At 42.2% G+C, this 26,659-nt stretch overlaps 1 protein-coding gene across 2 annotated transcripts in view; it reads right to left on the bottom strand.

Annotated features, from left to right (window-relative positions):
- Positions 1 to 26,659, bottom strand: part of strn (striatin, calmodulin binding protein) — a 127,845-nt gene that overhangs the window by 7,230 nt on the left and 93,956 nt on the right. The window contains exons 8-16 of one of the 2 annotated variants that reach the window (XM_085996734.1): positions 25,132 to 25,242; positions 22,944 to 23,087; positions 22,634 to 22,770; positions 13,247 to 13,422; positions 9,627 to 9,674; positions 9,395 to 9,513; positions 5,932 to 6,099; positions 4,898 to 5,035; positions 2,433 to 2,537 (exon numbers count right to left, since the gene is read on the bottom strand). In XM_085996734.1, the coding sequence (XP_085852860.1) occupies positions 2,433 to 2,537; positions 4,898 to 5,035; positions 5,932 to 6,099; positions 9,395 to 9,513; positions 9,627 to 9,674; positions 13,247 to 13,422; positions 22,634 to 22,770; positions 22,944 to 23,087; positions 25,132 to 25,242 (1,146 nt within the window). The remainder of the gene's footprint in view (positions 1 to 2,432; positions 2,538 to 4,897; positions 5,036 to 5,931; positions 6,100 to 9,394; positions 9,514 to 9,626; positions 9,675 to 13,246; positions 13,423 to 22,633; positions 22,771 to 22,943; positions 23,088 to 25,131; positions 25,243 to 26,659) is intronic. The other variant, XM_085996735.1, reaches the window with a different exon arrangement.

Raw genomic sequence — 26,659 nt, 5'->3', positions numbered from 1 at the left:
CACAAACAGCGAACAGAAAACGGGGCCGTCCTGCTGCCATAGTGGGGTGCTTTAAAGCTGAAGGTGCGGCCGGCCGCTTTTTCGGCGGCCACCTGCCCGCACCTCCTTCCCCGGCCTCCTCCACCCCCCCCCCGCGGCATTGCCGCCTGGTTTCCGTGGAGCCCGGCACTTCTCCGTTGTGCCGGGCTCTTTTGCCGGCACTCGCGATCGGGGCTCCGGCCGTTGCAGGCACCTCCCCCTTAAGAGAAGGGGGAGGCCTGCAGTACCGCAGCCTGCCGCACCGCATCGGGTGGCGCTGCGGCAACTAGCGCGCCGATATTCAGTTGCAGCGCCCCAAACGGAGGCGGGCACACCCTGGTACAGCACCCGCTTCCAAATTGGGGTGCAGAAGACGAATATACGGCGTGCGCTAATGCTTCCCCGCCCAGCGCTAACTTTTGGGCGCGAGCGAGCTGCCTGCGCCCAAGTGAATTTCTAGGCCACGGTCTTTATGTTTGATTCCTTATATTTTCCAAGGGGGAGTCACATTACGTAACATGTTCAAGAAGTTGTTTGTGTTAGGATTGGAGAATAGATGTCATTTTTTTCTCACTATAATATTGTACCCAAGTTCCACAATGAAAAAAAATGTTGCCAAACATTTTTTCAAATCGGTGGTCCCCTTTAAAAACAATTCCACTTAAACCTTTGGTTACTCTTGATCTCCTTATTCAGACACTGTGCACTTGGTCTACTTGCGTCCCGATTATGTCCCTTAAAATAATCTTTAAAGCACTTCAGTACTCCTTGCATAACTTCAAAGTTTTTTCCTTCTAAATGTGCCACAATTGCAATCCAGTTTTGGCCTTATACACAGTATGAAACCTAACTATACAATAATCACTAGAACCCAAGTGCTCACTCACTTCAGGTAATAAAACATCCTTACTTGCATTTATGTGCAGCGTTAATATTAAAACTTTACAAAGCAATGAACACAATGAATTATCTTTAAAGGGACGTGGCTGTTATGCAAACCCAAACCATTCTCGTGACCAACCTTTTCATTTAATTTAAGATACGCAAACTTTCCAATGGTCATCAGACGAACACTCGCTGGCGCCTCCCTAATGCCCTAGTCACACTCCACATTTGGTGTTGCAGCAAAGTGATCTTAGGAACTGCAGGACACAAGACTTGCAAAACAACATGAACTTCACATGAACTGCAAGCTTGGCACAAGTAGCGAGATCCCCTGGGCTAAGTGCATTTTGACATTGAGTGTCACCCGAGTCGCCTGTGTTAAGATTTAATTTAATATAATCATTGAGGTAAAAGCAGATGTTGTAATGCTACAGCTGAAACATGATTGCTGCTACAGACCAAGAGACCTGAACACTGGGAACAAACACCAGGCCAAACAGAACAACCTTGTAATACCTGCTTATGCCCTCAACGTTCAGCCTCAAATGTTTTCTGTGCAGTTCTTTTCCCCCAGTGCAAGTTCATGTTCTAGGCCTGTTTAGACAGCCCTTTTGGATATATCAATGAAGTGCAGTAATGGCCCCACCTTGAACTTTTCATTGGAATGAAATTTAACCCCCTCACATCAGGATGAGTCAATAGCCTTCCAACTATATGGAGACAAGATGGAGAAAATAAAACTAACTTTTTCTGGCCTTTGGGGACCTTCTCTCTGATCCGAGGACAGAAAATTCCTACATTATTCGGGCAAAAAAATTGCTGAGAGAATTCTCTTACTGTCCTGAAACACTATCCTCAATGCCAGTTATCTCAGAACATTCTCATACACTTTTCCTTTGTCCAGGCCTCAGACAAGGACATGGTCTCACTTCTTTGAAAAATGTTGCATGGAGTCTCCACTGGCATCAGTACTGGGATAAGTAGTAACTGCTGGTGAGCACGGAGGCAGAGACGATTGTCAAGAGCAGTCACTTTCTGGATCTTGGTCCCCCTTCCTCATTTTGCTTTTTTTTTTGAATCAAGGTGCCACAAAAGAAACTTCATTTAATCTCTCAGATGGTTGTCTAATCATGTGAGAAGGACAAGCCACTTTAGAAGCTGGGTATCACATTGGGACTGTTCACATTTCTTCTGAATCTTCAGCAGCAACCCCACTTGCTCATCAAGAGAGTTTTCTTTGTAAAGGACACTTCTGAAAGCTTTGTTCTGGATACACTTAAGCCTGTGGGAAAGCACCTTCCTTAATGGCACTACCAAGTTCAGTTGAAGACAGAGCACTGAAGGGGATGCACGCAACAAAAGTTTTTAAAAGAACAAAAAAAAAGATGGGGGGGGGGGTCGGGAACAGTGATTGAAGGCTCTATTGTTAATGGAATGCTTGACATGGGAAGAGAAAGTCTGGACAATCAAAAGACCCAAGTCTCAGAAAACAACATCACAACAAACAGAACAAATGAATATTTTCCTACCTGTGTTATTGTCAAAGAATTTTATGTGTCTGTCCTCATGGGCTGTGATAGTAACGGGAAGCGTAGGATGACTAATGACTTTATTAATCTGACATGTAGATGAAGCTGTATGGGCAAATAAGGGGGAAATAAATTAACAACTTGTGACTGCACCTAGATTATTTCAACTGCAATGATTAATTTTGCTGACAATTTTAAAAACAGTTGTAAAATGTAAACGTTCATATTATTTCAGACATACGTGCTTCTCTTGGATGGAGTGTGACTAATAAATCTTGGCACCATATACAAGTATGGTAACCCAGGGCAGGATTCACAGTTAGCCTGGTACTACTGGAGCTCACTATAAAATCAACTGTATTGCCAAGGACGGAAACTGTAGGGCAAATGGGACCAAATTCAAAGGGTAGTTTGGACGGGAAGCCTTTTTATTGCTTCCTGAAGACTGTGACTTATGCTGGAACAGCTTCTCCACCGTGGCCAACGGCTGTTCATGTGTGAGCCTAAACAGCGAGCGTCAATAGAATTTTTTACGATGGGGCGGGGTACCACAATCCAGCCTGATCTTGCCATTCCCCAAGCCTCCAGTACTCATATTCCCCAGCAGGGGTCACTAGATAACCACCAGGAGCATCGACCCTGGTTAATTTTATTCCACCCTAGCCCATGGACATTAAGGCTAATTATAATATTCTATTGCTCCCCCCATGGGCAAGATCAGCTAACTGGGCACAGATCATAGATTGAACCAAGGAACCTTCCTCCGGAGCTGTACACCAGGCAGCATATTTGCTCATGACGGCATCAGAGGTCCCCATTTCAAAGAGAGCTGTAGTTTAAATGGGAATATTTCAGACATGTTGATAACCACATTGCAGACAAGGATTCAAACCAAATACCCAAGGCACAAAGTGCAGCCCTATAATTTTTTTAAGTTACGTAAAATATTTAATGAAACTTCTAAATGTGTTCATATAGGATTAAGCAAATTAATTTCAGGAAGGGACTAGTAAACGGCCAAGGCATTGCAGCACGAAGGAGTGGAACACGGGTTTGTGCCACAATTTCCCAAGCTGTTACCAATCTCAGCAGTTACATTACAGGGAGAAAAGGAGCAGCGACCACATGCGTCCTGATAGAGGGAGACTAAAATCAGAGGGAGATTCGCTGCTGGCCACTTCTCAGCCTGTATGGTGCAAGGCATGTGGAGGATATATAAAATATCATAAATGAAGATCAACAAAACATAAAGTAACTCATATACATTTAAATTTCTTAGCAGGCAGCCAAAAGCTCATGTTTAACTTGATCCACACACCCTAATTATGGACTTTTGCCTTTCAAAGCTGAAATGTCTTACCTAAAGAAGGGAATTCTTACCCAATCCCCTGGAACTGAACACCTGCCAAATAAGTTACTGCAGTTAAAGGTTTTAAGCAAATTTTAAAAAATTGCTCAAAAACCTACGAGATTAGTGCTGGAGCATGGAACTCTTCCCATTTCAGGACCGAGTGTCAACACTGAGCACTCCGAGGTCAAGTATAACACAGTTAAAGCTCCTTCACCGTTCCCCAACATTGTACCTTGGCCTATGAAGAGTGCCCCCTTCTGCACCAGTGTGTAGGCATTTCTGATTAGAACGCAATTACCGCTGGTTATGTTTTGCGCATGCACAAAATTGTGACTGGGCTGCGCACCTAAAAAAAATTGGGGGAACATTGGTTGTGAGGCTATAAAATTCACTTTGAATTGAGACAGAAACTAAGTCAACATTCAAGATTATATTGGATGGGTGGATGAAGGAAAGTACTTAGGACTATTTGCTCGTATGGAGGGTAACCATCAACGTGGACTGGTTAGACCAAATGGCCTGTTTCTGTGATACAATCTCTGCATTTCTACTGTGCGGTGGGCCATGTCCACTAGGAGCTGGATTGAGACCTGGTCAAACACATTTCACGTGGGACACTTGCAGCCAGAAAACAAAGGAAACTTTCATCCCAGTTTGGGGTAGATTTGAACCCAGGTACCAGAGACGAAAGGTCAGTGCCTAAGGCCCCCTGTGCCACCAAGTCCCCTGAAACCAAATTTTTAATCGCTTACTGAAAGCATTAATCCATTCAAGCACAGGCAAAACATCAACATTTTGCTTTTAAAGGCAGAGATATCCAGCAAATGAAATTAGCGAGCAATTTATTCAGATTACATTTTCATTGAACAGATTGCCAATTGCCTGTTAATAGCTATAGCTTAGCTTTATCTATATAAGAGTGTGTTGGGGGTGGGGGAAAGAAGCATTGTAAGTGTAATTTAAATGAAAATTCAAGTTAGCCAAAAGCTCAAGTCAGACAATACCAACCCCAAAATTAGCCATCAGCAATTACTGTTTTATAATCACCTCCTTTTTACAATGCAACCTATATCTATATCGGATAGCCAGAGATTCCTTGCTTCAGAAAACATACCATCAATACTGGACTCAAAGGTGAGAAATCGCTGACACGTCTCCATGTCAAATATGCTCGTGTGTCCGTTCACAAAAGACGACACCAAATGAGAAGGATCACTGCAGACTATGTCAACAGAGGAAGGGATTCCAAATTCTGCAGGAGAAAGATAAAACTGTCTACGTTACACTAAAATAATTTGTATCTTTTATGCTGCAAATACCAGCCTGTAGTTAACATTTAGTAATGCTGAATCTGCAATTACAAGAAATTCTAATTAGATTCAAATTTGGATAATTTTCCATATTAATTTTAATGGATGCCCAGAGTTCTAGAATGCACTCCCAGGAGTTGGGGGTGCATCAGGGAAGGCTCCCCATCTGGAGTATGGACTCAAAAATTTCCCAGTATGTGCAGCAGAAACTATACATACTAATCGTGAACAACGGCCAATTTTCCTTTTCCTTTAACAGAGCGATTGAATTTGAAACTATGAAATGCTCTTGATTTTAGCAGCAGATTGAAACATCCGGCAATTGTTCGAGCAAAAATATTACTCATCACAGTATTCAATGAATTAACTGAAATACAACTGATTTTGGTAACTATCAGTATTCAATGAATTAACTGAAATACAACTGATTTTGGTAACTATCAGTATTTAATGCATTAAAAACAACACTAATGTCCATGTGCACTTCCTGTCAACTTTTTCCATTATAAAACTCCAATGTCCACATCATTAATGGAAACTGCCCATTTAAACTTGTCACGCTGTAATTACACCCTTCACTAGTGAGGGCACTGGCAATAAATCTCCAGTTTTCATTAGAAATGTGGGCAAAGGAATTTATAATGGAACAATAAAGGAGGATGTATGATTTTAAAATGCAGGCCGAATTACATCTGCGCACCCTGGTCCAACTATCCCCACCGTCTAACCTGGTTTCACCTGAAGACTACACTTGTTCTCAACTCCCCATGTGCAAGGCCACAAGAGTAGCTAAATATTATTTATTGTTGAATCCTTTCAAAGCAAATTAAGCCCATACCTCGGTTCTCGTTAAATATGCCAAGTGAAGGTGCTATTTCAGTGGTGTTCCACAGCCGCATAGTACCATCAGCTGAACAGGACAGTAAACGTTGATGTGCTGCACTGTACACCAAACTCCAAACTGCATCACTGTGACCTTCCAAAGCGCCTCGCAGCACAGAAGGATCTGCAAACAAACGGCTTCTTAGTATGGGCTAGGACAAACTCATACCCTCAGGTTTTCTCTCCGCTCTGGTTTTCCCCTCGTATCCTCCTCTGAAAGCTGCAATTCATGACAGCACTTTTTCTCTGATACCGTGTTAGAGAAGATTTCTAGACATTTGATAACAAGTACAAGCCTGGATGCTGTGGGCTAATTCATTAAGTGAAGGACAATTAAATGAGGGAAAAAGGGTCACTTTTCTTTGTGTGGCTATAGGAAGTTTTATAACAAAACTACACAGCTTAAGCCAGAAATTATGCCAGCATGTTGCAAGGATGAGAAGCAACAGCAGGCTGTCAATGATAGAATTACAACATCAATTAAAAGAAAAAGAACCTTGCATTTATATAGCGCTTTTCACATCACTCAGGATGCCCCAAAGCACTTCACAACCAATGAATTATTTTTCAAGTGCAGTCACTGTTGTTGTGCAGGCAAACACGGCAAACAACTGCACACAGCAAGGTCCTACAAACAGCAAATTAAACCGATGACCATTTAATCTATTTTGTTTTTTGGTGACATTGGTTGAGGAGGGGCAGACTTACTGATTAAAGATACTATTATAACATTAAGAGGTGACATAGGTAAGGGAAAGCAATCAGCGGCGACTCTATGGTTACAATTGAGGAATAAGAGTGCTAGAACAAAACTAATGGGAGTTGTCTACAGGCCTCCCGATAGCAGCAATGAAGTGGTAAAAGCTATTAATTCAGAGATTAGAAAGGCTTGTAGCAAAAGCAGAATAGTTTTAATGAGAGACTTTAATTTTCATATAGATTGGGAACAGCAGAGTAACTCAAGTCAGAACAGTAATGAATTTCTTGAGTGCATTCAAGAGAGTTTAGAGGAGCAATATGTTCTAGAACCAACAAGAGGGCAGGCCATACTAGATTTAGTAAAGAGTAATGAGCCAGACAGTTAATAATCTAACAGTAAAGGAACATTTATCTAACAGTGATCATAATATGATTGAATTCAATGTTAGGAGAAACTTGTTTACTAAAATTCTAGCGCAATACAGGGTCAGTATATATCCCCCAAGGAGAAAGAGCTCTACTTACTAAATAAAACAGCCATGGTCGACAAAAAAGGTGAGATAACAAAACTAAAGGAAAGAGCATATAAAAGTGCAAAGAATAGTGTAGATCCAGGGGACTGGGATAGATATAAAGAACAGCAAAGGAAGACAAAAAAAAAGATAGCAAGATCTGCAGAAAGGAATACGAAAAGAAATGTGTTAGGATTATCAGGATTAACACACAGTTTTTACAATTATATTAGAAGAAAAAGGGTAGCCAAGGGTAATGTGGGCCCTTTAAAAAGAGATATGGGTAGTATTGCAAATGAAAATAAGGAAATGGCAAACTTGTTGAATAATTACTGTGTGTCAGTCTTCACAGCAGAGGAAGAGGATAATATACCTGACATTCCAGGAAAACTAAATGAAACAAGGTCTGGAAGTGACCAAAGTTAGCGTAAGCAAGAAAACAGGGTTTTAGAAAAAATAATGGCACTAAAGACTGACAAATCCCCAGGACATGATGGTTTCCATCCCAGCGTTTTAAAGGAAGTAGATGAGGAATTTGCAAATGCTTTGGCCATAATCTTCCAAAGCTCTCGATTCAGGAATTGTCCCTTTCGTTTGGAAAATTGCAAATGTAACTCCATTATTTAAGAAAGGGGAAGAGAGAAATCAGGAAATTATAGATTGGTTAGCCCAACATCTGTTGCGGGGAAGTTATTGGAATCAATAATTAAGGACAGTGTGACTGAGCACTTTGAGAAATTTGAGCTGATTAGAGAGAGCCAACAGGGATTTGTAAAGGGTAGGTCATGTTTAACAAACCTAACTGAATTGTGAGGAAGTAACTAAAGCAGTAGACAGGGGAAATGTCAATGGATGCAGTTTATATGGACTCCAGAAGGGATTCGATAAGGTTCCACATAAGAGAATGTCAGCTAAAATTAAAGTTCCTGGAATTGAAGGCAAGTTATTGACCTGGTTAGGATGTTGGATAGGCAGTAGACGACAGAGAGTAGGCATAATAAGTATGCATCCGAATTGGTAGGAAGTAACTAGTGGTGTCCCAAAAGGATCTACGCTGGGGCCTCAACTATTCACTTTATTTATTCATGACATAGATAACACAATAGAGAGACATATATCCAAGTTTGCAAATAACACAAAAGATTGGAGACATAGTAAGAGTTGTAGATGGGAATATAAAATTACAAAGATATTGCTAGATTAAATGAGTGCGCCAAACTGTGGCAGATGGATTTCAAAGCAGGAAAGTGTGAGGTCATCCATTTTGGACCAAAACAGGATAGATCCGTGTAGTTTTAAATGGTGAAAAGCTAGGACCAGTGGAGGTCCAAAGAGATTATGGGGTCCATGTACACAGATCACTAAAATTTAGTGGTCAGGTATAAAAATAAATCAAAATGGCTAATGGAATGTTAGCCTTTATAACTAGAGGGCTAGAATATAAAGGGGTGGAAGTTTTGCTAAAGTTATACAAAGCCCTGGTTAGAACACATCTGGAGTACTGCGCACAGTTCTGGGTACCACACCTTAGAAAGGATATATTGGCCTTGGAAGGAATCTGCAGTGCAGATTCACCAGAATGTTACCAAGGCTCCAAGAGTTAACGTATGAGGATTATGTAAACTTATATTTCCTGGAATATAGAAGGTTAAGAGGTGATTTGATTGAGGTTTTTAGGATTTTGAAAGAAATTTATAGGGTCGATAAGAGAATTTTTTTTCTGCTGGTGGCAGTGTCCAGGACAAGGGGCATAACGTTAAAATTAGAGCCAGGCCATTCAGGAGAGAAGTTGGGAAACACTTCTTCACAAAAAGGGTGGTAGAAGTGTGGAACTCTCCCACAAAAAGCAGTAGATGCTAGCTCAATTCATAATTTTAAATCTGGGATCGATAGATTTTTGCTAGCCAAGGGTATGAAGGGATAGGGAGCTAAGGCAGGTGGATGGAGTTAGGATACAGATCAGCCAAGATCTCATTGAATGGCGGAACAGGCTCGAGGGACTGAATGGCCTACTCCTGTTCCTATGACTTACTCAGACTTGGGTTGAGTTATGCAAGTAACCAAAGCATAGATAACTCTGCATGAAAACCACAGGAATGCACTCAAATTAAATATTTAAAGACATAGTTTACCTAAACAGTTAACTTTTGCCCTTTCAAACAGTTACTATACAACAGCTTGGTTGATAAAATATGCAGATATACGCACCGTATGAATCATAGGGATCAATGTTAGGACTGGGAGCATTCCAGCACTGGATTAACCCATCAGTACCTCCACTGAAACACTGGTACTCATCACAACACACAACACACAGCACTGGGCCTCTATCCAACACAAAGGAAACAAAAACCACAACTGTAAATTTCTCTCTATACCTATATATTTTGAGTAGAGTATTCTTGGCATTATACGGAATGTACAGATTACTCAGGCCTACCTGTGAGCCCTGAATGTATATATGGGTTCTACATCCAATGAGGTACTCCTGTGGAATGAAAACAAGAACAGAGAACTGTTAATTTTGTCAGTACGTCCTGGCAACTCATTATCTAGTGTTTTACAAGCTTTTACCCAAAGGGAAGCCTGGATGATGCACTCAGTTTGAAGCACACCTTTACTGGAAAAAAACGTACAAGTCTTAGCTTCGAGTCAGTCAATTTTCTCCTCACAGAAATCTGACATTTTAGTCTTTTCTCACCTAATGAGCCAGGCCAATGACTCATTATATAACAGAGCCTATGATATTCGCTTGTTGCTTTCAACTCCAAATATTCTCTCCTACACAATCTTCACCCTCCCCAGTGTTGAAGCCACTGTCTCCTCTTATTTTCAAGGGCCTCAATCTTTTACTCCTTATACAATTTTCAGGCTTTTAAATACCTTAACCGTAATCCCAAGCAGAGTTTATTTCTAGCTCTGTGGAATAAACTATGCAAAATTGCTAGAGGCACAAGTGTAGCTAATCAATTTACCGTAAAATAATATTTTGAAAGCTATTAAAGAAAGCACACAACATAAAAACATCGCCTGCCCCCAGCACTATCCACACCTTCGCCAGCATTCTCCCCACTACAGATCCTTCAACACATCCAGAACCGAGTTCTCGCAATTCAGGAACCGTCCCTTTAGATTGGAAAATTTCACCTGTCACTCCGCTATTTAAGAATGGCAAGAGGGGGAAACCAGGGAATTATAGACCAGTTAGCCTAACATCTGTTGTCGGGAAATTGCTAGTCTATAATTAAGGATAGGGTACCTGAACAGCTTGAAAATTTTCAGTTGATCAGAGAGAGCCAGCATGGATTTGTGAAAGGTAGGTCATGCCTGACAAACTTGATTGAATTTTTTTTTGAAGAGGTGACTAAAGTAGTGGGCAGGGGAAAAAGTCTATGGATGTTATTTATATGGACTTCCAGAAGGCATTTGATAAAGTGCCACATAAGAGACTGTTAACTAAGGTAGAAGCCGACAGAATTGAGGGCAAATTATTGACATGGTTAGGAAATTGGCTGAGCAGCAGGAGACAGAGAGTATAGATAATGGGTAGCGACTCAAATTGGCAGGATGTGACTAGTGGTGTCCCGCAGGAATCTGTGTTGGGGTCTCAACTATTCACAGTATTTATTAACGACTTAGATGATGGCATAGAAAGTTATATCTCCAAATTTGTGGACGACACAAAGATAGGCAGCACTGTAGATAAAAGCATAAAATTACTAAGGGATATCGATAGATTAAATGAATGGGCAAAACTGTGGCAAATGGATTTCAATGTAGGCAAATGCGAGGTCATCCACTTTCGACCTAAAAAGAATAGAACAGGGTACTTTCTAAATGGTGAAAAGCTCAAAACAGTGGAGGTCCAAAGAGACTTTTGGGGGGGGGGGGGCAGGTACTTAGGTCATTAAAATGTCATGAACAGGTACAGAAAATAATCAAAAAAGCTAATGGAATACTGGCCTTTATATCTAGAGAACAAGAATACAAGGGGGTAGAAGTTATGCTGCAGCTATACAAAACCCTGGTTAGGCCACACCTGGAGCACTGTGAGCAGTTCTGGGCACCACACCTTAGGAAGGATATATTAGTCTTGGAGGGAGTGCAGCGTAGGTTTACCAGAATGATACCCAGACTCCAAGGGTTAAGTTACGAGGACAGATTACACAAATTAGGGTTGTGTTCCCTAGAATTTAGACAGTTAAGGGGTGATCTGATTGAAGTTTTCAAGATATTAAGGGGAACGATAGGGTAGATAGAAAGAACCTATTTCCATTGGCTGGGGATTCTAGGGCTAGGTGGCATAGTCTAAAAATTAGAGCCAGACCTTTCAGGAGTGAAATTAGGAAACACTTCTACACACAAAGAATGGTAGAAGTTTGGAACTATCTTCCGCAAACAGCAATTGATGCTAGATCAATTGTTAATTTTAAATCGGAGATCGATAGCTTTTTGTTAACCAAAAGGTATTAAGGGATACGGGCCAAAGGCAGGCAGAGAGAGTTAGGTCGCAGATCAGCCACAGTCACTGAATGGCGGAACAGGCTCGAGGGGCTAAATGGCCTACTCCTGTTCCTATCTCTGCCCTCCACATCCTGAAAATGACCAAGATCCATCACAAATCAACTCATCTCAAACTCTGTCCTCCCATCAGTTTCTGCTTTACCTTATCTTTTCCACCTCCCCATGAGTTTCTGCTTTACTTTATCTTTTCCACCTTGATGGCTTTCTGCACTATTCTTCTTGGCCTTTAACTGTAGTTTCTCAGAAATCAGCACCTCACACTGTTCAGGGGCCCAAGATGGGGAAATTCAGTGCCCAGTTATACAGATCCAATATCATTTTCTGCCTGAAGTGTCAGGATTTCAAATCCAATTCTAAATACCGTTTGACAGACAGCCATTTCAAGCAAAGCCATCTTGGCCTCAAGGGGGAAACTCTAAAATTGTACATGTAAAGGTATACTGCACGCTATGTGCACATACTGAAGCAGTTTTAATTGAATTTTAAAAATGAATTTCTGCAGTGAAGTAAAAACATAATCTTGACATTCTAGAGATAGAAAGCTAATTTCAAATCTGAAATAAAATCTAAAATTGCTGTTTGGATGCTGACGGCCTGCTGCATGCTGAGAGAGAAATGACCGGTTAATGTTTCGGGCAAAGACCCTGCATCAGAACTGGTTGTGATGAAGGGTCCATCCCAGTAAAGATTTTGAGAAGCTTTTCTAGGAGTAGAGCAACAAGCAAAACTGCTCAGTGCAAGGATTTTCATGCAGCATTGGAATGAATCTATAAGGGTATGCTACCATCCTCATCTGTACCAAGTCACACTTACCCATCACCCCTATCCTCATTGAACCCCCCCACTGGTTCCCTTGTCCCTAGCTCAGCAATTTCAAAATCCTTCTGCTCATTGATAAATCCTTACATGACTTTGCTCCACTCTACTTCTCGATTCTCTTGCAGCACCACACCCTCTGCTCTTTCAATTCTCTGGTCCAGTACTGGTGGCACACCAATTAGCCATCACAACCATGCACACTGGAATTGTGTTCCTCAATTCCTCTGCAGCTTCAGAAGAATCTTGAAAACCTACCTCTTCGACCATGTCGTTGGTTATCTCCCTCAACTCCTACTGGGTGTCTTGATCCCCTTCCCATCTTGTGAAGCACCTTGGGATGTTTTACTATGGTAAAGATACTATATAAGGGCATATTCTTGTTAGTTCTTGATCTGATGAAAAAAGTCACTACAGCCCCTCTTGTCAAAAAATGAGCCACCTAGCAATGATGTCAAAATACTACAGGATTCCAAGTATTATCCAGAGTCCAATCTGAGAATTGTTGTAAAATAGTTATCCTTCTGTATTCTGACTTTGACTTAAATTTACTAATGGTACCAATTCTAATACTGTAGTACTTTCTCCTTTGTTTTGATGAACTCTGGATTACTAATAGTCCTGAAGAACAACCCAAATTCATCCAGCTTCATGCAAGTTTTCAACACTTTGTACTTCAAACTATATTAAGAGTGTACTGCTGCACATCATCATTCTTACTTTTTCGCTGGGGCAGTCTTTTGTAAATTCCACAACTTCACAGTGTGATCTTCTGAGGCAGTTACCAAAACAGGTTCAACTGGGTGAAATGCAAGGCCTCTTATTCCATCAAAGTGGCTCCGTAATGTGAATTTAGGATTCCAAGTCTTTCTTAATGCATCTTTATTATTTGTGATCTGTTATGAAACCCCAAAAACACTTCAGAAAGTAGTTAGAGAAATATATACAAGCTCTTAAACACTGATTAATTAAGGATTTTCGCTTTAATCACAGCATTTTTCAAACTTTAGCAGAATCATACAGCACAGAAGGAGGGCATTCGGCCCATCGTGCCTGTGCTGGCTCTTTGGAAGAGCTATCTAATTCGTCCCACTCCCCTGTTCTTCCCCATAGCCAATATTCCTAGTAAGCTGCGCAGCGCTCCAGGGAACCCGCGCAGCTGGCTTTTCAATGTAAAAACCGTGCACGGCCAAAAAAAATTACAGGGAACATTGCCCATAGCCCTACAAATGTTTCCTTTTCAAGTATTTATCCAATTCCCTTTTGAAAGTTATTACTGAATCTGCTTCCAGCATCCTTTCTGGCGAAGCATTCTAGATCATAACTCACTGCATAAAAATAAAAATTCTCTCAATTTTCCCTCTGGTTCTTTTGCCGATTATCTTGAATCCGCCATTCAATGCGATCATGGCTGATCATCCAAATTCAGTACCCGGTCCCTGCTTTCTCCCCATAACCCTTGATCCCTTTAGCTTTAAGAAATATATCCAATGCCTTCTTGAATATATTTAATGAATTGGCCTCTACTGCCTTCTGTGGTAGAGAATTCCACAGGTTCACCACTCTCTGGGTGAAGAAATTCCTCCTCATCTCTGTCCTAAATGGCTTACCCCTTATCCTTAGACTGTGACCCCTGGTTCTGGACTCCCCGACCATCGGGAACATCCTTCCTGCATCTAGTATGTCCAGTCCTGTCAGAATTTTATAAGTTTCAATGAGATCCCCTCTCATTCTTCTAAACTCCAGCGAGTACAAGCCCAATCTCTCCTCATACGTCATTCCCGCCATTTCAGGTATCAGCCTGGTGAATCTTCGCTGAACTCCTTCCATGGCAAGAACATCCTTCCTCAGATAAGCCAACCAAAACTGCACACAATACTCAAGATGTGGTCTCACCAAGGCCCTGTACAACTGGAGCAAGGCATCCTTGTTCCTGTACTCGAACCCTCTCGCTACGAAGGCCAACATACCATTTGCCTTCTTAACCGCCTGCTGCACCTGCATGCTTACCTTCAGCGACTGGTGCACAAGGACACCCAGGTCTTGTTGCACTTCCCCTTCTCCCAATCTATTGCCATTCAGAATAATAATCTGCCTTCCTGTTTTTTCCACCAAAGTGAATAACCTCACATTTATCCACGTTATATTGCATCTGCCATGCTTCTGCCCAATCACCCAACCTGTCCAAATCATCCTGGAGTTTCTCGGCATCCTCCTCACAGCACACACGCCCACCCAGCTTTGTCTCGTCTGCAAATTTGGAGATATTACATCTAGTTCCCTAGATCATTAATATATATTGTGAATAGCTGGGGTCCAAGGACCGATCCCTGCGGTACCCCACTAGTCACTGCCTGCCACTCGGAAAAAGACCCGTTTATTCCAACTCTTTGCTTTCTGTCTGCCAACCAGTTCTCTATCCAAGTCAATACCTTGCCCCCACCCCAATCCCATGTGCCTTAACTTTACACGCTAATCTCTTATGCGGGACCTTATCGAAAGCCTTCTGAAAGTCCAAATACACCACATCCACTGGTTCTCCCTTATCTATTTTACCAGTTACATCTTCAAAAAATTCCAGTAGATTAGTCAAGCACAATTTACCTTTTGTAAATCCATGTTGACTTTGTCTGATCCTGTCACTGTTTTCCAAGTGCTCTGCTATTACATCTTTTATAATGGACTCTAGCATTTTCCCCACTACCGATGTCAGGCTTACCGGTCTGTAATTCCCCGTTTTCTCTCTACCACCCGTTTTGAATAGTGGGGTAACATTAGCTACCCTCCAATCCATGGGTACTGTTCCAGATTCCATCGAATGTTGGAAGATGATCAGCAATGCATCTACTATTTCTATGGTCACTTCCTTAAGTACCCTAGGATATAGATTATCAGGCCCTGGGGATTTATCGGCCTTCAATCCCATCAATTTCCCTAACACCATTTCCCTACAAATACTGATTTTTTTCTAGTTCCTCCCTTTCATCAGACCCTATGTTCCCCGACATCTCTGGGAGGTTATGTGTCCTCCTTTGTGAAGACAGAACCAAAATATGTATTTAATTGGTCTGCTATTTCTTTGTTCCCCATTATAAATTCCCCTGATTCTGACTGCAAGGGACCTACGCTTGACTTCACCAATCTTTTTCTCTTCACATATCTATAAAAGCTTTTACAGCCAGTTTTTATGTTCCCTGCAAGCTTAATATTTTCCCCTTCTTAATTAATCCCTTTGTCCTCCTTTGTTGAATCCTAAACTGCTCCCAATCCTCAAGTTTACTGCTTTTTCTGGCCAATTTATATGTCCTCTCCTTGGATCTTATGCTATCCCTAATTTCCCTTGTTAGCCACGGTTGAGTCACCTTTTTTGTTTTATTTTTCTGCCAAACTGGGATGAACAAATTCTGTAGTTCATCCATGCGGTCTTTGAATGTTTGCCATTGCCTATCCACCGTCAACCCTTTGAGTGACATTCCCCAATCGATCCTACCCAACTCGCGCCTCAGACCATCGTAGTTTCCTTTATTTAAATTCAGGACCCTAGTCTCCGAGTCAACTACTTCACTCTCCATCTTAAATGAAGAATTCTATCATATTATGATCGCTCCGACCCAAGGAGCCTCGTACAACAAGATTGCTAATTAATCCTTTCTCGTTACATAATACCCAGTCTAAGATGGCCTGATCTCTGGTTGGTTTCTCGACATATTGGTCCAGGAAACCATCCCGCAAACACTCCAGGAATTCCTCCTCCACAGTATTGTTACTAATTTGGTTAGTCCAATCTATATGTGGATTAAAGTCACCCATGATGACTGCTGTGCCCTTATTGCACGCTTCTCTAATTTCCCTTTTAATTTAAGACTGAGGTGAGGAGGAATTTCTTTACCCAGAGTGGTGAACCTGCGGAATTCTCTACCACAGAAGGCAGTTGAGGCCAATTCATTAAATACATTCAAGAAGGAGTTAGATGTATTTAAGGCTAAAGGGATCAAGAGATATGGGGAGAAAGCAGGGACAGGGTACTGAATTTGGATGATCAGCCATGATCTCATTAAATGGCGGAACAGGCTCGAGGGGCCGAATGGCCTACTCCTGCTCCTATCTTCTATGTTTCTATGAGATAAATGGCCAGTTCAGCTGATTCTGATGTTGGTTGAGGGAGGGAGACATGTTGGCCAGGGCATGGAATGCTGTTGTAGATTAACAGGCAGGCAATCAGCCCATCTAAGTGGTTACTGTATTTTAGAGTTGCCTTAATGCATTCCTATTGTGTGGTTGTAAGCTCGGTGAAAGATTCTTTCCCCACTCTACAAAGCAGCAAAATGGTGCAAGATTTCACCCAATAACAGAAATCCAAAAAGATTATGTACAAAGCAACACTAATTCAGAAGCAGTGACAGCAGGCATTCATTGTACAAGTCTATAGAAAATAACTCATTATTAATCTAGGATCACTAAACTACAACACATACAATGAAACCGGATACCAAAAGGCAAGTATTAACTTAATACATAATCACTCAGGAGTAATAGTGGCTACTTTAAAATGATGATTGGAAGCAGACATTTTATTGTAAGTCAGAAATGAAGGTAAATTCAAGGCAGTAAACTGAAATACAGTTGAAGAATCTCAATACAATATAACAGAGAAGAGAAAGATAGAAACCCCACCAGTGTGCAATATAATTTTTCAATTCTTCCATCTATCATTCTGTTTTGTTATAGACTTATACATGGCAAACTGGGATTACACTGTAATCATGTACAGTATTTATAAAGACACATTAGAATTGTACCAGGGATGAAAGACTTCAGTTACATGGACAGACTAGAGAAACTGGGGTTGTTCTTAGAGCAGAGAAGGTTAAGGGGAAATTTGATAGAGGTGTTCAAAATCATGAAGGGAAACTGCTTCCACTGGCAGAAGGGTCAGTAACCAGAGAACACAGATTTAAAGGTATTTGGTAAAACAACCAGAGGTGACATGAGGGGGAAAAAAAATGACAGCGATTTATGATGATCTGGAATGCACTGCCTGAAAGGGTGGTGGGAGTAGATTCAATAATAATTTTCAAAGGGGAATTGGATATGTAACATAGAAACATAGAAGATAGGAGCAGGAGTAGGCCATTTGGCCCTTCGAGCCTGCTCCGCCATTCAATGAGATCATGGCTGATCATTGAAATTCAGTACCCTGTCCCTGCCTTCTCCCCATATCCCTTGATCCCTTTAGCCTTAAGAAACATATCCAACTCTTTCTTGAATATATTTAATGAACTGGCCTCCACCGCCCTCTGTGGCAGAGAATTCCACAGGTTCACCACTCTCTGGGTGAAGAAATTCCTCCTCATTTCAGTCCTAAATGTCCTAACCCTTATCCTTAGTCTATGACCCCTGGTTCTGGACTCCCCGACCATCAGGAACATCCTTCCAGCATCTAGTCTGTCCAGGCCTGACAGAATTTTATAGGTTTTGATGAGATCCCCTCTCAATCTTCTAAACTCCAGTGAGTATAAGCCCAATCGACGCAATCTCTCCTCATACGTCATTCCTGCCATCCCAGGTATCAGCCTGGTGAATCTTCGCTGCACTCCTTCCATGGCAAGAACGTCCTTCCTCATATAAGGCGACCAAAACTGCACACAATACTCAAGGTGTGGTCTCACCAAGGCCCTGTACAACTGTAGCAAGACATCCTTGTTCCTGTACTCGAACCCTCTTGCTACGAAGGCCAACATACCATTTGCCTTCTTAACCGCCTGCTGCACCTGCATGCTTACCTGCAGCGACTGGTGCACAAGAACACCCAGGTCTCTTTGCACTTCCCCTTCTCCCAATCTATTGCCATTCAAATAATAATCTGCCTTCCTGTTTTTGCCACCAAAGTGGATAACCTCACATTTATCCACATTATAGTGCATTTGCCATGTTTCTGCCCAATCACCTAACCTGTCCAAATCGTACTGGAGTTTCATGACATCCTCCTCGCAGCATACCCTCCCACCCAGCTTTGTGTCGTCTGCAAATTTGGAGATATTACATCCAATTCCCTCGTCCAGATCATTAATATATATTGTGAACAGCTGGGGTCCTAGGGCCGATCCTTGCGGTACCCCACTAGTCACTGCCTGCCACTCGGAAAACGACCCGTTTATTCCAACTCTTTGCTTTCTGTCCGCCAACCAGTTCTCTATCCAAGTCAATACCTTGCCCCCAATCCCATGTGCCTTAATTTTGCACGCTGTACTTGAAGGGGGAAAAATTTCAGTGCTATGGGGAAAGAGGGGGGGACTATGGGGAAAAAGGGGGGGCGGGGGGGGGGGGGGGGGGAGTGGGACTAATTGGATAGCTCTGTCAAAGTGCCAGCACTGGCAGAACGGGCCAAACGGCCTCCTTCTATGCTGTATGATTCTATAAAGCACCTTATTAAGCCTCCGAGAAAAATTCCAAAATGCTTTCACAGAAATCACAGAAACCCCACAGTGCAGATAGAGGCCATTTCGGCCCATCGAGCCTGCACCGACACATATCCCACCCGATCCCCGTAACCCCTACACCAACACATATCCCACCCTATCCCCGTAACCCCACGTATTTAATCCCCCTAACACTAAGGGTCAATTTATCATAGCCAATCAACCTAACCCGCACATCTTTGGACTGTGGGAGGAAACCGGAGCACCCGGAGGAAACCCACGCAAACACGGGGAGAATGTGCAAACTCCACACAGTCACCCGAGGCCGGATTCGAACCCGGGTCCCTGGCGCTGTGAGGCAACAGTGCTAACCACTATGCCACCGTGCTGAAATTACTTTTGAAGTACAGTCACTGCTGCATGTGGGCAAATGCAGCAGTCAATTTACACACAGCAAGATCCCACAAACAGCAATTAGATAAATGACAAGTTAATTTTTTCTCTCCGAATATTGATTGCAAAAATAACTGTTTGCCAGAACATCAGGAGAACTCCCTGCTCTTCGAATTGGGCCATGAGATGTTTACTATCCACCTGAGCAGGGTGCTTTGGTTTAATATCACATCCAAAAGGATGGATTTTTAGTGCTAAAACTTTATAAATGCTAACCCATTTTTTTTCTTTTTGAAGTTTGTTTCTTTAGTTCCTCCTAGGTCTTTCTTCCTCTTTCTCATTGCAGCCCATTATTTTTGTTCTATGTAATCTATCCATCTCCACCCCACTCCAAATTAGTCTAAAGCAGTGACCACTGTATATCCAACGTAACAGACCTAAAATTGGAAAAGAATTCACAGATGTTCATGCATAAACTGGGGCCTACCAGCAAGGGTCTGCATGGTCAAAATATCATACGTAGAGATAATTGGCATGGTTTTAATAAATATAACTTTTAGTTAGTTGCAAGTAAAGTTTGCTCCTGGGTTGGCAGCTCCCTAGGGAGCTCCTTTTGTGGCTTGGTGTCAAATTTTGTCTGATAATGGTCCTGTGAAGTGCCTTGGGACGTTTTACTACGTAATAGCGCTATAAAAATGCAAGTGGTTGTTGTTGAGTAGTAAAATGCACACATCTGCTAATTAACCGAAAACTCTCATCCCCATAAATTATATATCAACCAGATCCACTTTCCTGACAGTATTTCCCAATACAATTCTACTTTTCAAAGTGGTCTTTTTGCAAACAAAAACTCGCGTCTATACAGCACCTTATCGTGCCCTCAGGACAACCCATAGCATTTCACATCCAATGAATTATTTTTTGAAGTGCAGTCACTGTAGTTTTGCAGGCAAAAAGACAGCCAATTTACACACAGCTAGGTCCCAAAAACAACAAATAAAATGGATGAGCAGTTTACTTGTTTTTATTGGTGGTGATTGAGGGAGGGATGTTGGTTAAGGCACCTGGGAGAGCACCCTGCTGCTCTTTAACTAGAGCTATGGAATATTTAACATCCATGGAATTGGCTGAAGTCTGATTCAAAGGATGCCATCTCCTGCAACAGAGAATGCCCTCAGTACGGTAATGCAACGTTCCCGCTAAGCTGCATGGCTGTCTGGAGGTCGCGCGCAGGCTGCTCGACAGCCTTTATATGGAAGAAGCTGCACAGGCGCGAAAATCTGAATGGGCCTCGCAGCCAGTTAAAGGGACCGCGCCCGAAAAAAAGTAAGAGGGAACATTGCTGTAATGATGTTCCAAGTTCTGGAGTGGGGCTTGGACCCAAAATCTTTTCAGGTGAATGTTACCAACTCGTTGCCACCCTAAAGCCAGGAAAACCAGCCAACTATCCCAAAAGCTACTGCCCCATCGCTCTTCAGTCTACGGCCTACAAGGTGGTGGAACGGCTCGTCCCTACCAGATAAAGCTAGTTTTAGAAGCCACCCTCCCAAACGAGCAGGTGGGCTTCAGAGAGGGAAGCTGCTGCTCTGACCAGGTCCTTGCACTCACTACCAACATTGAGGCTGGGTTCCAGAAGACTGGAGCTACCTTCATAGATTTGTCATCAGCATACGACTGTCTGGCGGGAAGGCTGGCTACTGATGCTTTCAATAATCATGCAATGCCACAAGACTCTCAGGTTCATCAACACCCTAACAAGCAACAGTAAGATCCATGTCTATCTTAGTGACAAGACCAGCTGAACACGGATGCTAAACAGTGACACTTTTTCAACATCTATACGCAGACATGTACCAACTCCCGAAAGTTCGCCTATACCAATGACATAGCACGGCTGACGCAGGCGTCAACGCTAGAGGAAGCAATTAGGATGCTTACAAGCCACCTGGACTTACTGGAATACTACATCTGGCCCTGGCGCATCCGCCCCAATCCAGAGGAAACAGCGGTGTCGGCACTGCATCTGAACGACGTCACCGAGAAAGAACTCGACGTTTCCTTCTGTGGAAGGTGACTTACCCATGAACCCCACCCAAAATACCTGGGCATCACTCTGGACAGGACTCTCACCTATCAGCCTCATCTCACCAACACTGGCCAAAAAGTAAAAACCAGGGTGAACCTGGTCCATAAACTTGCTGGAATGTCATGGGGAGCACAGCCAGAACACTTCGCACCACAACAGCTGCCCTAGTCTACATTGCTGCAGAACACTGCGCTGACTCATGGTCCTGCAGGCGCAACACAAAGATCATGGATGTGCAGCTAAACGCCGCCATGAGGATGGTGTCAGGGGTGTTTAAGTCCACACCAACTGAGTGGCTCCCGGTGCTGTCCCACATTGCCCTGCCTGCCATTCACCATGACGCCATCATGCTCCATGAGATGGAAAAAATCACGAGCAACATCGACCTTCCCATTCATGAAGACTTGAAAAACCCACCATGAATGCGCTTAGAATCGCGCTGGCCATTCTGGGAAACAGCAGCCAAGAATCAGGCAGCTGGTATCAACCCACTACCCAGATAGACGGAATCGTGGGATGCACGCAATATAAAGAATCAACACTTCACTGACCCAACAGCAGAGGTCCCTGGCTTCGATCTCCCTTGAAGACAGTGGACAGCACTCAACCAAAACCGGCATGGGCAATGCGACCACCTGCTCCTCACGTGGAAGATGAGGGATGACCTGAAGTGCGACTGTGGCCATAAGTCCTAGACCATGGAACACATCACATCAACCAGCCTACTAAGATCTGTTGCAGGAGGCACCTCATTTCTCCATTCAGCACCTCAGGAGACCTTCAAATGGATAACCAAACTAGACATCCTATTATAAGCTTTTCTCATCATACGAAAGCAGTAGTAGTAGTAGTAGTAGTAGTGTTGCCAACTGAGCCAAGCTAGCAATTCTGATGTTCAATTGTACAAGTTGAATCATCAAATTTGAAATGTATCTTGCTACAGGAAGTGGGGTAGTGCAGCGGGTTGAGCTCCTGGTGCAAAGCCAGAGTGGTAAGGAATGGGTTCTTGCCCACAATTCCCACCAAAGTGAATCACCATCGGAGGAGATGCCAAGCACCTCCTTAGATGCTTCCTTGAAGGTGGTCAGCCTAGGCCACTCTCATACTGGTTGGTCATAAAGCTTCAGTCAGCAGCTCTTGGCTGCACTAGAATTTTATTAATTGCACTTATAAAATAGACTTGATGAACTAATGGAAATTCCAACTTACGTCATAATTTAGAGGATCTGCCTCATTAGCAACTGTAAGGCCTGCCAACTCTCCAAGACCCAATGCATTCTCCAGTGCTTCATCTGTGCCCATGATAAAGGATTTTCCTGCTCCTGGGGGAAAGGTCATTGCCTCAACTAGAAAAAAAAAGTTTTGTTTTTAAAAGTTTTAGATCACCAGAAATGTTAACTCAATATAAATATGAGAATACTAATATGGTATAGAAAACTTATGATTATTTTGAATAAAAACACACCAATTCACAAGTGTCTAAGACTTGCCCAAGATGCCCAGCTTTCTCCTCTCCTACCTTCTTCTGTCCTGCCAGCTTCATGCTCAGTCAGTCGTGTGTTAGTCGGCCTGGGGGGTGAATTTACTGAAGACTGCAGTGGAGGGAGCTCATCGACATCTCTTAATGTAGCCAACATGTCTTGTAACTTTGATCTATTCGGCCCTGTTAAACAAAAATAGAGCTAAAAGCAATGCTGGATCTTGTATCCCTCTGTCTCTAGAAAAGAATGATCTGATTGTACGTTTTCAGGTTTGTCTGTCTTAAAATATTGGCTCAATTTTATCACAAGTACCTTATAACCATTAGAAAAAAGTGAATCTATAACAAAAAATAGCAAAAAACACAGGAAAAATGTTCATTAAATTTTCTATTTTAACTGAAATCCCAATCATGTCAACTGTTGACCCAGATATGGCCTCCTTCATTGTTGGCTTGCAGTTCTAGCCCCATCTGCAAATGAGCAAGCCAAGGCCAGAAACTGGGATACTCCATCTCCAAGAGTTTGCGACCAGTCAGTTACTCTCCCTCCAACTCAAGTGTGCGTCTAGAACTCCTGCAAGGTGTTGAAGTATATTACATTTTGCTGGACACCAGTGCCCAGCATATGTGGAGAGAGGATAAAATTCCTCTGGTTAATTGGCGACCGCACCACAATCGTGTATTTGGTCCATATCTTTTCTGCCCTTTGAAGATATTTAGGGCTAAACATATTGATGGGAGTATATTTGCTTAGTATGAGTGATACTGTGTTCAAGCCACTCCAGCTAGGATTCTGATCATGTACATGATGCTTTGGCCACTAATGTTAACCACTATTCTGCCAGAATGACCCATTACCTGATATTTAAGTGGTGCAAACGTTACCTCCATTTGTCAGCCAATCCTGGATAATTGATCGCTCATCAACATTAACCTATATTTTATGGAAGATTAGAAGTTGAATATGGACAAATTTTTTCTTGCAATATATTTCAGACACTGAATTTACACATATTGATGCAAGTTTTACCATCTGACAAGCAGAAGGCTTAAATGGACTTGATCAACTACCTAAAATAAGTGACTACAAATATGAATGTGGGGAATTCTGCTTTTTAAGTTGGCCCCAGAACAAAACAAACCCACCTCTGGGGTAGGTTTCATGGTGAGGCTGACTGAAGGACTACTGGATAAAGTATTATGAATTCATAGCCATAGTCCCCACTCTGCCTGACATCATCTTTCCACCTCTGTACTTGAACAAAATCTGAAGTTTATGTTTGCACATATGTATGTGGTTGTGTATTACATTCACAGTGCTAAGTGGAAACAGAACAGCTCTCTTCTATCTGTTCATACAACTGGAAGCATTCAACCAGGATTGAAGCATCAGATCACAGTATAAAGGTGGAATAAACTTCTCATTCTACATTCCCTAGACTGCTCAAATAGGAATTCTTCCATCGACTTCAGCTCCATTTTCAAATTTGATACTATAATTTCAGGTCTTCACTGAAGGTTCAAACCTGCAACGAGAAGGAACCAAACACAAATCCAGAGCTTCGTCCTCCGAGTTCCAGAAATGTCTTTCTATCCCACAGATAAACCGGATGAGTCAAAACACATGTGGGCTTGGGTACCTTGGGTCAATTCATCATTACGGAGATGAATTCTGTTGTCTACAATTTTCAGCGTTGATATTTTTACTAAAACAGAAATCACTTTAATAGTAACATTTTAAAGATTTCTTTTTGCCAGTCACCATTTATACTTATATACTCAAAGAAAAACTTTCCCCTCTCCAACCAGTCATCCATGCCAGATGAAAATGGAATAGGCCTCCAGCCATGTTAATTATTGACAATCATTTTCTAAACTTTTTCCACTTGTTTACCCTTCATCTGTTATAGAAGTTTGACTGTTCTTCAGTACACAAACCCAAAATCTATCACATGATATCATTTCCATCTTATTTATTAATGAAAAGAAATAAATGAGATTGCAAAAAAATAAACAGCAGGCTAATAATGAAAGAAGATTAAAAATAGTTTTGAGCAGCAACTTCCAAAAAAAGTTTAAACCAAGGCAATGGTGAGAGAGAGGCTCAAGAAGAGTAGCGAAGAGTGAGCAGATAGTTTTAAAAGGAACAGGAAGAGTATCTGGATACTTTAAAAAATAGTAAGAGGGTTTATGAGCCAAAAGTATACCAGATTTCACACGCACTTACTCTTCACCCCCTTTTTCCCCTTTCGCTCCTTTTTGTACTGCTCCTTGAGTTTGGTTATTAGTCCCTGGTCCACGTCCCAGCTCTCTGGTGAGGGACACACATCTTCCTTGTCTAAACACAGCACAGTGAAACAAATCAGAGATTGCCTTATGGAACAATCCAACTCTTACACCATTAGCAGGGCAGTTCCAACATGTCATACACAGAATCATAGTGAGCAACTTAGTAGCAGGGTTTGGTTGAAGTTAGAGCTCAACGACTATACAGTCCCCATTGGAACCTTTTCAGCAGCAGTTTATGTTTAAATAATCAAAATAAAATTCACTATAAATCAAGATTAAAAAAAGGATTGTTATTTTTGAGTATTCTCAAATTAAGATTGTATCATCACATAGGCTAAAGTCCCAGATAACATATTTGTTGGCTATTCCAGGGACAGGGCAGCCAATCCCTTCAGTGGGGGATGGGATTAGTATACTATAACACGTGAATGCATACACACCCATAACTCACATCAGATTTCAGGCAGCAGCTACATGACTCAGCTTTTTACAATCAATATACGAAAGCACCCATGCAAGCCAGCTTCAATTCTTTCTCGCCTACTGTTGCCATCCATAGCACTGTGTCTGCATTGTTGTGTGAAGCCTTCGACAGTGTTACAAGCTTTTGCTAACAGTTTACCGTGTTAACTGTTTGCATATTATAGGATAAAACAACTTGGTACAAAAGGTTTCAAAATGACACTAGTGAAAGTTAAGATCAGCCACACAGGACTCCTGATCACAGGCCACCTCCTGTAAATACAGAGCCCTGCTTTTATTTCAGCTCCAATTCCTTTCCCAACAATTGAACAAGCAGACACAGGTAATCCACAGGTTACACAATTACAACAACTCCAGACATCAAACATGGATGTTTGACAGTAATCCTTTGTACTCAATAACACTATCAGGTTTCCCCCCCAAAACTATTACATCTGTGCAGGCTCTCAGGGAACGCATCTCTGAATTATATTTGGGATTCCACATCCCAAACCCAGAAATAGGTCACATAACCTACACAAGAGATTCATCACCAAGACTACTTGCGACCATCTCTGCAACACTTCACTCCCACCATTACTGAAACCTTTATTCACATGGGAACACCATCACCTCCAAGCTTCCTTCCAAGTCACACACCATTCTGATTTGGAAATATATCGCTGTTCCTTCATCATCGCTGGGTCAAAATCCTGGAACTTCCTCCCTAACAGCACTGTGGGAGTACCTTCACCACACAGGCTGCAGCAGTTCAAGAAGACAGCTCACCATCACCTGCTCAATGGCAATTAGGGATGGGCAATAAATGCTGGCCTTGCTAGCAACGCCCACATCCCAGGAACAAATAAAAAGCACATTAGTTACCTGACACTGTCCTCACTGGGCTCCACCGTCCAACTTCAGCTAAAGCTATGCTTCTCACATTCTGCTCCACACCAAGACCCATCCTGCCCTGCTGACCATCATCTCTAAATCCCTCATGC

The sequence above is a fragment of the Somniosus microcephalus genome, chromosome 9 (genome assembly GCF_052327205.1).
Source record: "Somniosus microcephalus isolate GS21.2 chromosome 9, FLI_Smic_1.0, whole genome shotgun sequence".
In the NCBI taxonomy this organism is placed as follows: Eukaryota; Metazoa; Chordata; class Chondrichthyes; order Squaliformes; family Somniosidae; genus Somniosus; species Somniosus microcephalus.
The sequence above is the reverse complement of the archived record's forward strand: the minus strand, read 5'-3'. Positions and strand labels throughout refer to the sequence as shown.